Raw genomic sequence first — 11,710 nt, forward strand, 5'->3', positions numbered from 1 at the left:
ACGGGTAGCGTTGCATGGCCGGCGCCCGTATCCATGTCCGCGGACTGATCCTTCTCTCCGCGGACGTATGCGGGAGAAAATTTATGGATCGTCGTTGAAGATGCCCCTGATGCCTTTTCATTCCTGTTTGTCTATTATTAATTCTGGCATCCGCGCTGTGTAGCTTTTTGTAGCCATGAGTATGTCGACGTCGACCTTTTTCTCCTCGGCGGCTCAACACAAGAACTACCACCTACGCAAGCAAGATTCTGTGTAAGCCTTTGGCATTGCATCGATGTAAAGAGAAATTGATTAAACTATTTTTTTCTTGCGCTACCTTGGGTTGCCGCTTTCTTCTGTCATTGCCTCCCTCCATGTCTGCTATGCTAGGTTGTCGCCTTGTCGGAGCAGGCAAGTTCAATTTTTTACAGGTAGCTGTTGTGGTTGCTGATGGTGGACAGGAATGTGTTGAATTCGAACCATAAATTTGATGGGCTTGTTGGACTGGCGAGGGGCCAGGAGATAAAATTGCCGTGTCACTTGCGTGTGCCCCCTGCCGGGTCGAGGTTGTGCACTGCACTACGAAGAAGGAAGCTTCCTGGCAGCTGCATGAAACCTAGGAATGCGTGGAGGAGTGAAATCCATGCTAATTGTGGCCACAGATGGATGCGTGGAGGTGATCAGGCGTAACAAACTGCAAATGCAAATGCACGGCGCGGGCTTGTCTAGCCGTGGAGCGTGGAGAGACGTGAGGTGCGTGTTTGGCCATATAATAATCTCGAAAAAGAAAATCCCGCGTGACGGGCGCGTGAGGAACTACTACCAGACACAAATTCGGAACGAGCTTGCCGTCCATCTTAACTCGCGGCCGTTGTTGTCACGACGCGCGACAGCATTGGCGGTAAGAGTATCTCCAGCCGCGTCTTTAGAAAAGCCTTCTCAGATGATTTTTTCATGTCATCGTAAAAAAATCGACTCAGTCACGTTCTCAGAAGGCGAATTTTCCTCGGCATAGGCCAAAATTAGCGCCGGTGGACCCAGACCGAACCCGGCGCGCTGGGGGCGCTCGGGGACGTCTGGGTGAGCGGTTTTGGCGTGAAAGAGCCGCGAGCCCAATGCGTCAGCGACACCGCGCGTCGTCTTTTCCCCACGCCTCGGTTTCCCGCGGGGAATCAATGGCAAGGCTACCGCTGATCAGCCTTATACCATTGATTCCTCACGGGCGGTGCATCACGGTACGGCGCCGACGCCTCCCTTCCCTCGTACGCGTACAAACGGGCGCGTCGCGGCTATATAAAGCCGGCGGCTTCCCTCGTCTCTGGCCACACCAGCCCTAGCCCTAGCCGCCCTAGCCGCCCTAGCCGCCGAGCTCTGCCTCTCCCGAGAGCCGCCGCCGAGCCCCCCCTCTCCCAAGCGCCGCCGTCGAGCCCTCGCTCTCCCTCCCCTCTCCCGATGGCCGAACGTTTCCTTGGAGATGAGGCGGCGGCCAACGGCTTCGGCCGCCGCTCGCTCCGCGAACAGGAGTCTTGCCTCCTGTTCCAGACGAACATCTCGGCGCCCCCGGACATGCGCGCCGGGCCGACGGGCTGGAAGCTCAGCAACGGGGGAGTGCCCATTCCCCCGTTGCCCGACGTCGTGGCCAAACCCGGGTACTTCGCCGAGGAGGTCGACGTCGTGCGCGTCTCCCTCACCGCCGCCCAACTCTCCCTCCCCCAGTACGCCGTCGACAACCATGCGGCTTGGGCGGCGTACTTCGAGCACTGTCAGCAGCAGCGGCTGGCGTCCACCAACGGCGCACGGTGGTCGGCGGCATGAAGAGCAGCGAGGGGCGCCGCCTGTGATGGGGCGTCCTCGACCGCACATTCGAGGGCGTGCTGACGCACCTCGAGGGCGGCAACGACCCGCCGTTGGTGTACCCCCTGGCGAGGGCGGCCGCCCAGGCGCACCACCGACGCGACGGGCCATGGGCACCAAGGAGGTTCGGCTCCTCCTCTTTCTCCTCCTCCTCGCGCTCTTCCTCGCACTCCTCCGGCACTCCAGCGCTGCTCGGCGTCAAGGCCGAGCCCGCGGCGGAGTCGCCGCTCGGCCGGCGCACTCGCAGCGCCGGCGTCGTCATCAACGAGGGCGGCCGGCGCGCCTCCTCATCGACTCCTCCTCCGCGCTTCGTCAAGCCAACGACGCAGCCGGGGCTCGCGCCGGTGAAGGCAGAGCGGGGGCTCGCCGCCGTGAAGACGGAGCACGGCGAGGTCGAGCGCGACGACGACACGGCCCTTGAATGGGCACGCCAGGACTCCCTCAAGATGGCGATGGAGCGTGAGTGCGCCGCCCTGTAGCGCTTCGCGGAGCGCCGCCGGGGCCGCGACGAAGGAGGAGGAGTCATCGACGACAGCGACGACGACGACGACGCGCCGCCACCGCCACCAGTCCGCCATGGCGACGCCGGGTCCAGCAGGGGGGCCCGCGTCAAGGAGGAGAAGGCCGACGACGAGGATGATGGCGACGACGGCGACTACTAGATGTTCAACAAGTTTTTTTTAATTAGTTTATTATATATTTGCTATGTAATGAAAATCGGCGAACTTTGTCTAAATATATGTCCATGTTGACCGAAATTTGTCGTGTTTAGCCGAACTTCGCCGAACTGTGCCTAAATTTACTTTACTTTTTTTATTTAACCGCGCCTGGGGCGGCCTTGAGGCCAGCTACTGGGGACCAACTCGTCCAGACCCATTTTTTTTACGCCGGCTCATTTCCAGACGGCGATTTTAGACGTTCCCTAGAAGGCCAACGGCTGAAGATGCTCTAAATAGCAAAGATGAGATAGCGCCCGCGGCCACAGGTAGAACACACACGACGGAAGACACCGGGTGGATGGCGATTGCTTTCGCGTACCGCTGCCCCTTTTAATTAGCTGGCAGTCCAGTGCGGCCCGCTGGGTGGCCACGCAGCGCAGCAAACGTAAACCGGGCAACAACCAAGCCAAGGAGACGTCGCGGGGAGGGGCGACGGGGATGGACGAAGCTTCCTGGCAGCTGCGCGGAACGGACAAAGGGTCACCACACGAGCCAGCATTGAAAAGGACCTGGACCTGGCCCCGGCGCCGCCCGCGCCCCGATGGATGGATCTCGGTCCCGCCCGCCCGCCCGCTCGTCTATCATATTCCTACCTACCGGCCACAGATATCCGTACGGATCCGGCGTCGTGGAGGGCCCTGTCGCTTCGCATTCACATCCGGTGCCTTATCGAGGCCCGTTGTGCTTATCTCTATAGCTATCTCGACGCGGCCAACCAGGTAGGGGCTCGTGTTCGGTTGTGTGCGTGGCTGGACTGGAGTCCATGGAGAGTGTGCGTTCGGCCGCTCCACTACTACTACTACCTCTCTCTCTCAGTTTGCAGGGCGTGCGCATGCCTCCATGACAAAAAATATACCAATATAAACTTTAGATGCTCTATTTTCAAACCGTATAATTTTTATATTATATAGTTTATATTAAGGTGATAAAATTGATAATCTAGATATACGCGTAGGACTTATAAACTGAAACGGAGGCAGTAGATCAGATTGTCAGCCTTTTCTCTCTCTTTTGTACAGTACATAGCTCTATTTTCCACTGATTTGCGTGACGTAGGTACCGCTTCAGTGATCAGGTAAACATGCGCGAGCATTGTAACCCAAGGATCCGACGCATTCCGTCCGCCCACATCTGTTTGTTTCTGTCCGGGCGGACCAAAGTCACGATATCCATTTTATTGTCCGTTTTGATTCATTTTTAGCCTAAATTTGGGCCACTCCACTTCATCAAGTCCTTGGCTTCACTCCGCGCATCTAGATTATTGGCTCCCCATGACAAATCAGGAGCAGGCAACTTGTTTGGCGATTAACTCCACGCCGTACTCTGGATGAGTGGCTCCCCATCACACATGGAGCTGGTTCGACATTGGTCAGTGCATGCATGTGTTCACTTCACTTGTGCCAAGGATGCAATATACTGCACAAACTTGCTAGTAAGTTCACTGAAAATAATGCTGAAATCTCACACATAGAGCTGAACCACCATCTGGAGACTCCATGGCATAATTTAGGGTAAACGCACTTCATTGCGCGCGGCTGCGGTGAAAACTTTGCGTGCTGTGGCCGACGCACCGCGACACGGCCGAGCAGACGCCTTGTAGTTGTATGCGCGGCCGACGGAGACGCCATCTCGGGTGAGCTGTCTGTCGCTGTGCCACTACTACCATGGACCGAGGGTCCGTACATGAAGAGCCGGAGTAGAATTCCCATTTGAGTTTTGTCCGCTTTCACATAGGCAGAGCATACCCTACGAATACGATCGACTTGCGTCCTTGTCGAGTAGCTGGGCGATGGACAAGTCTCCGAATGCCTGCGAGCAGCACCGTTTTAAGCTTTGGGGTGTAGCGTATACATACAGTCAGCCGTTTGATTTTGCATCATCAGACGAACAACATGGAGGGCCCATCTGCAGTTAGTTGCACATGCAACATGGAGGGCCGGAAGAAGTCGAGATTCCCGGCTCATCACAGACTTGTCACACCATTTTACCTTAAAATAGATTATCACCAAGGAGTACAGTAGGAGTATGTCCTGTGATTGCCAGCCCGGGACATTCATGGACTGGACTGGACGTCCTGACAACTGACGCGCACTAGCGTGCTGCGCAGCCTTCTCTCTCTAAAAAAGAACATCGTACTCCAGCTTTTATTTCCGGTCAGGACCATGATATACGAGCCGTGAATTGGAGGTTTCAGTGATCGGGCAAACGTGTGCGAGCATTTTTAACACAATCCAACGTTCCATTTCTTCCTCGATCATTTGAGGATTCCTTTTCCCCGCTTGCGAGTAATCATTTGAGGACGATCTCAATCTGTATTTACTTGAATGATGCTACAAATCTCGATCAAAATGAGTTCTGCTACATCTTACAATTGCATCCTCACCATCCCCAGCTTTCAAGCAACACGTCCCGATCGCATCCAAAGCATATTCGTCAGCATAAACAGATCCGATCCACGAGCCGGAGACTCAATAGCGTCGATGATAAAAATGCAGCGGCAATAGCAAGTAGATGCATGTGCAAGATAACAAATCATGCCCTTTTTTGTTTGTAAAATGATAATGATCATGGTGATTTTTCTATTCGTGTACAAGTTATGTTTCTATTTGTTGTATTATTATTGGAACCGCTTGCTTGATAGTAATCTCACACCAGAAAAGAAGAGGTATAAATGAAAAGCAATGAGAGACCAAATTAATAGCACGGGCCTAGTGGGTCTGCATTGGGCCACCAGAGAAGGACGTTAAACACCTTTGAGGGGCCGCATGCCCTCCTTGTGGACAGACAGAAAACATGGCACATGGACCTGGACCACAAAAAAGGGGCCCATTGCACCTTCCCTTGCAGCCCGCCTCATTTAGAGAAGGACGTTAAACTGCAGCTCCAAGTTCCAAGTACAAATACACAAAGGAGCTATTTCTTTCTTTCTGACCCCTGTATGAAGAAAATCATACGTCTACAATATTTTTAGTCGAGCAGTATACGTATATAGAAAAACCGTTGTACAAATACATATGGATATGGATTATTCAACCCGAATGAACCAACTGGATGGTATAGAATAGAAGTACTACTGCATAAATTAGTAAGTACTCTATATAATATACGGGATAAAGCATGCAAATAACTAGAACGAATCTTCCAGAATTGGATATGTGTGTGGGCACTTAATAATTATTAGCCTGAAAAAGGAGAAGATGGTCGAACTTTCAGGTTAGTAATTGTCTGATAGCAGCATGGCTGAACTGCAGTGACAATAATACAGAAGGTAGTCAGTGTTGTTTGTCAACATCATCACTGGCCCAACCAGATTTTCTATACTAACATCCATCAGTTATAATTTAGGGAAACTAGCAATTTCTGCTGATAACCAACCGATGTATGTAATTTAAAGGAAACTAGCAGTCATTGTTAGGCTGTTAGCTCCATCATATGTGCTGAATGTTTTATTATTCATGTTTATTCACAACTCGTATATTAACTTGTCTGCGTATATTGGCAATGATATTCTTTTCTGGAAACTGGAAAACCTAGACCACACTGCATTCCCAGTCTCTATGGAGAATGGGACTTGAGGGACACACTGATAATTGCAGGATCACAAAATGTCAATTGTCAGTCAGTGCGAGACAGGTGACGAGTTCAACAGTCTTGATCGCACTTGAGCTGTATCATCTCCTGCCTACTGTTTCCAAAATCTGCCTGGAACATTTTAGCACATATCAAGAAGTATACATTAGGGCATGCTGACAGACAAACATTTCGGAATAATTAGTGATAATATTATCTGGAGTTCTTGCTCCAGAAAAAATGGTGGACACCACTCCCACAATAACAGTATTCCTTCTAGTTTCTTTGAAGGAACACTTGAAGGAAAGCCAAATAGAACCTAAATTCATGTCCATGAGGACTTCAACCCACGCGATGGTACTGTATGTACATCCACTCCCCAACAAAGCGAGCTGGCCTCACTTCCTGAAGTCTATTCCTTCTTGTTCTTGTTTTTATCCGCTTCTTGCTCCTTGGTCTTCTTGGGTTTAGTTAAGAAGGTAACCACCCATACTGCTACAAGGGTTGCTTGGAGAGGTGCAAGCCAATATACCAATAGGTGGTCAAATGATGTGTGATCTCCACGAGCATAGGCCCAAGCAAAAGCCTGAAGAGTATAACACAGGTGAATCATTAGATAACTGAAGTTCAATCTCAAGAATTAGATGTAGCAAGCTAGAAATGCATGTCAGGTGTTACTCTACTGTGAATAAAAACACGTTCATGGTTTATCACTAAGTTTGATAGCTACTTGCTAGCAGTGAACATCTGTCAAACTGTTAGTTGGTGTGATATACCATGACCTTTTGAAGTATTCGATAGCATCAATGCAACATCTTTGAGACGACAAGAAAATGCATGCATGTAAAGCCGTTTAGGCAACTTAAAAACTGTTTGATTTTATGTCCAGAGTTTGATATCACCATGGTACACTTGGAAAGTACTCCCTCCGTAAACTAATATAAGAGCGTTTAGATCACTATTTTAGTGATCTAAACACTCTTATATTAGTTTACAGAGGGAGTAGTTGAGAAGTGGATGATGTGAACATTTCACATGTCAACTGATCATAACATACTGCAAAGGAACAGAATATTAAGGAATGCACTGGCAACCAGAACGTAATTAGTGCTGCCATACATCTGTATGCATACTACTTTGATGATTTGTATTAGATTTGTATCGAAGTTACGCACATGTGTTGTAGTTCAAGTTCAAGAGGTTGATTTCTACAGCAGTCTCATGACATTAGGTGTAGATAACACTTACAGATGCAGGGTTCATAATTCCTCCAGTCATATCTGAGCTAAGGATATGAATCGTCATTTTCCAAATGCTGGCAATCCATGTCTTCACAAAGAACCCTTGCTCTTTCTTTTTAAGTGTCAATGACACCATAACAACCATTAAGGTTGCCAGTCCTTCAGTTAAAGCCCCATGATGAACACCGACGCTTAACGCAGCTCCTTTACCTACTTTAGGGAATGTGAATCGCATGAGCATCACTCCAATAACCGCCCCAATCACCTGATAACCAAACAACGTCAAACGTTAGACAGACGTGCAGATCCATAAATCAACATGGCTACAAGAAACAGGCAGATCAGCCAAAGAGAAAAAACTTCAAAGAAGGAAAGAAGTATCTTTCCCCTCCAAAAGTATGAAACATCTCCAAAAATATCTTCAGGCCTGGAGATATTACCTCAAGCAAGACCTCAAGTTGTTGCAATTCAAAATAAAAGAGAAGCATGTTTATGCCTTTCACCAGTGGATAGATAGCAACTTGTTTTTTTTTAGAAAAGGAGGATGACCCCCGGCCTCTGCATCTGGGCGATGCATGCGGCCACTTTATTAATTATTCTCACAAAGACCTTATAAAGTCATACAACAGCAAGACTACAGCCACCGTCTAAGCAACAACCGTCGCTACACCTATCCAATTGATGAAGGAGCGTTGATAGCCTGGGCCTAATACCAAACAGACATCGCAGCCAAACCTAAACATCTAAGACCTGAGGTCACAACCAGGACGCCTACCTGGTATGGGGCACCTACCAGCCCGGCGCACTCCTCAACCAGGACGCATGCCGGGTATGAGGCCGCCGCAGCCACCTGCCACGACTCCATCTTCAGAGTTGTACTGTTGCATCTACCGTGCCAGGTCTCTCTGCCATCGACGCCACCATGACGCCAGACAGCGTCGTCCTCCTGCGCGAGTCCATCCTCCCACATCGAACTCCGAATCTGCACTGTGCCACGCCGTCAAGATCCGTCGTCATCAATGTATGGATGAAGCACCGCTCCACCAGAGAAGCCGTCCGCTGGTCCCGCGAAGCCGAGTGCACCTCCAAGAATGCCACCCCCAAGGGGGTTACGACACATGATTGCCGCCAACATCCGATCAGCTGATCTAGGGTTTCCTCCGGAGGTATTGAGTGGAGTTGGGAGCTTCACCTCGATGATGCCTTCATGAAGGAAACGATGATAAGGGCATCGTCATCACCGGCCCGCCCATCGATCGAAGACCAGGTTTTTACCCGGATCCGTTCCAAGAAATCCACCCAAACAACCTGTGCACCGTCTCGACCGCCTTCAAAGCCCCAGATCCAGCCGCCTAGATCCGGCGACCAACCGCAGCAACAGTGCCACCGTGGGATCCCTGGCGCAACGGCCACTGCTTGAGTGTGCCACCACTGGAGCCTAGGAAGAGGGCTCCCACCCCGCCTCGCCAAGCCGCGAGAGCCGCCGAGAAGGATCCCGCGCGCTCGTCACCATCTCTGATCCGAACCAATCCATAGCAGATCGCCGTCACAGATCCGCCTTGGACAGGGACTGCACCACGCCATGCCGCCGCGAGAAGCCCTAGCTTCACCGGCCACCACCCTCCAGGGCCGCCGCCCCGGGATCCAGACAGAACATTGCCGCTGCCACCGGCCAAGTTCCGCCGCCGCCGACCGGCCAAGCCGCCGGTCACTGCGACCACCGCCGCCATGACCATGCGAGCACAGCCAGCCGGCCGACCAACTCCGACGAAGAAGAAGGCCACCACCAACAAGCCTAGGGTCGGCGCCCCAGACATCCTCGTGATGCAGATCAGGTCCAGGAGCAGTGCACCGCTGACGGCGATTGAGATCGGTAGCACAACGAATTAGCCCGACTGAGTCAAGGCCAGATCCGCCGTTGCCGGTGCCGTCCTCCCCCGCCGCCGCCGCACCACTTCCATGTCGCCGCCGATCTATGCCGCCGCCGCCGATCGGGCCGGAAAGGAGCGCCGCCTTCCAACCAGATCATGATCCGAGGAGAAAACCGCCGCCGCCGCCGCGCCACAAGGGCTTTGCCCTGTGACGCCCCGGGCGACGACGGCGGAGAGGAGCGGAGGTGGGGCGAGGCTGTAGGAGGAGGACGGGAGCTCCCCGGTGGGGGGCGGCGCCGCCGCACGGGGGAGGGGACGGGGGAGATAGCAACTTGTAAATCATGTTTTTTCCCCAAGAGCAGGCATTGGCTAGCCCCTAACTCTGTTTTGGCCTCTCAGGCCTTTCTATTTTTTCCTTTCCCCTTGTAACATACTATCGATAATATATGAAAATATACCTAGAACTATTGTTCTACGGTTTGCGGATCAAAAAAAAAGTATGGAACATCTTTCTTGCAACAGAGAGAGTATGAAACATCTATTGTTCAACATGAATTAAATAGATCTGATGGTTCATCTCTCCCCTCCCATCCGATTTCATCATTTGAACAAAACAGAAAGTTTCGTAACACATGATATATGCTGTCTCTTGTCCAATCTCTAGAAAATCATCTACTTGCCAATGCCAACACAGATGTTATGTTACGCTATCAATCTATATCACATCTGATGTGACAAAAGTGACCACAGTGTAATAGTACTGCATTATGCCACATGCCCACACAATTACCTACAAAGCCTTTCTGTTCTTTAACATTATATGTATCCACGTGTGCCCATAGCATAAAAGCAAAAAATTATAGTACTACGTATTAGCTTAGGGCATCCATAATGTGGTCAAATACTGGTGTCATGTTCAGATTCTGGCATTTTGACACCACTTGCTATAGCTGCCTGCCCGTTGTAACAAAGCTGTCCAATATATCGAACAAATGTGTGTTGATGGTAGCATAGAGTCGCAACGAAAATACCTCATGGATTGGTTATGAGATACTAGTATATTATAAGATCATATGGCCCTCAAATAGGTACTGGTGAGATTGTGATGGCTCTTCTCTTGAAAAGAATAGGTAAATGTTCCTCTCAAGTCTCAAGTCTCAAGTATATTAATATATATATAGATAAAAGGACGGGACAGAGCGACTAATCACCTGCGCAGGGACCCGTACGAAGACGGTGAAGAGGTAGAGGGCGATGCCACCGCGGGAGGCCAGGGCGCCGGAGATGGCGGTGAGCGGGTTGTAGGAGGCGCCGCCGGTGGCGGATTCAAGCCAGGCGAAGAGGAACATGTAGACGACAGAGAGCGAGACCTTGGCGGCTTCCCACTCCGGGCGGCCCCCAAGTCCGAGCACGTTGTACACGGCCAGCTTCACCAGCGCGCCCGCGCACACCCACAGCACCGCCAGGACCAGGTCGCCAACCACCAGCCACGGCCGGATGCGGCCGCTGGACGCCGGAGCCGGAGCCGGAGCCATGGGCGGGCGTCGGGGGGAGCGGGGCAGAGGCGGTGGCTGCCTCCGGTGCTTTCGTGGCCGCGAGAGATTCTCCTCCTGCCGGGATTATGAATGAGGCGAGCGAGAAATTTGGAATTTTAAATTTGGGAGCGGGTTAAGAATAGATTCCCTTATTAGGATGGCCACGAGCACGAGTGCCGTCGTGGTGCGCGTCAATGATTGCTCACAGCGGGAGCATCGGAGAATATTTTCGACATGTTTGTCAATACTCTCGTTTCAAGGACGCGGTTCCTTTCAGATATACTCCCTCCATTCCACAATGTAGCATAATGTAGTGCTTTCTCTATCTCCGTGCTTCAACTTTAACCGTAAATTTAACTACGAAAACCGATTGACCGTAAATTTAACTACGAAAACCGATTGCGACGGGAGCAAAAATTATATCATATTCAAAAGAAGTTTTCGATTATATAATTTTTTCTCCCGCCGCAGTTGCTCTCGTTGGTTAAATTTATGGTCAAAGTTGGACCTCACGAAGCGCGGTCGCACTATATTTTGAAACGGAGGGAGTATAGCAAATCTTTTTCGCCAAAAACGGTATGAAAGCCTCGAGAACGCGGTTCCTTTCAGATATACTCCCTCCATTCCACAATGTAGCATAATGTAGTGCTTTCTCTATGGTAATCGTTTGGAATCGGCGCACCGGCCGAACGCTCGGCCGGTTCCCCTCGCTCGCTCGCTCTTTTTCCACGCACGCTAGGTGGGCCTCAAGCGAACATTTTTTTTCTGCTGTACTTCTTCTTCCTCGCGCAAGCGCCTTCCCAAGCATGTCCCCTCCCCCCTCCCCCTCCTCCCGAGCTGCGACTGGGCCACCACGACCTCCATCGCCGGCGGCCAGGCTCCCCTCGCCGGCTGCCATGGCTGCCTGCCGCCATGGCCAGATCCATCCCCTACCTCAAGCC

General features: G+C 51.5%; 1 protein-coding gene across 1 annotated transcript; it reads right to left on the reverse strand.

The window, feature by feature from the left end:
* Positions 1-6,240: 6,240 nt before the first annotated feature.
* On the reverse strand, positions 6,241-10,981 carry LOC119285544 (aquaporin SIP2-1-like). Its single transcript, XM_037564842.1, has 3 exons — positions 10,446-10,981; positions 7,371-7,628; positions 6,241-6,708 (listed from the first exon to the last, which is right to left on the reverse strand). The coding sequence occupies exons 1-3, from the start codon at positions 10,767-10,769 to the stop codon at positions 6,535-6,537; spliced, it is 756 nt and encodes a 251-aa protein (XP_037420739.1). The 5' UTR covers positions 10,770-10,981; the 3' UTR covers positions 6,241-6,534.
* Between the last annotated feature and the right edge of the window lie 729 nt (positions 10,982-11,710).

This window comes from Triticum dicoccoides, chromosome 4A (assembly GCF_002162155.2).
Source record: "Triticum dicoccoides isolate Atlit2015 ecotype Zavitan chromosome 4A, WEW_v2.0, whole genome shotgun sequence".
NCBI lineage: Eukaryota > Viridiplantae > Streptophyta > Magnoliopsida > Poales > Poaceae > Triticum > Triticum dicoccoides.

What these genes read in the sequence shown, in the direction of transcription:
- LOC119285544 (XM_037564842.1), bottom strand. Translation starts at nt 10,769, where the DNA reads ATGGCTCCGGCTCCGGCTCCGGCGTCCAGCGGCCGCATCCGGCCGTGG. An exon ending in TCGTACGGGTCCCTGCGCAG is followed by an intron (nt 7,629 to 10,445) that starts GTGATTAGTCGC and finishes TTTGGTTATCAG; the next exon opens with GTGATTGGGGCGGTTATTGG. An exon ending in GAATTATGAACCCTGCATCT is followed by an intron (nt 6,709 to 7,370) that starts GTAAGTGTTATC and finishes TATACTCTTCAG; the next exon opens with GCTTTTGCTTGGGCCTATGC.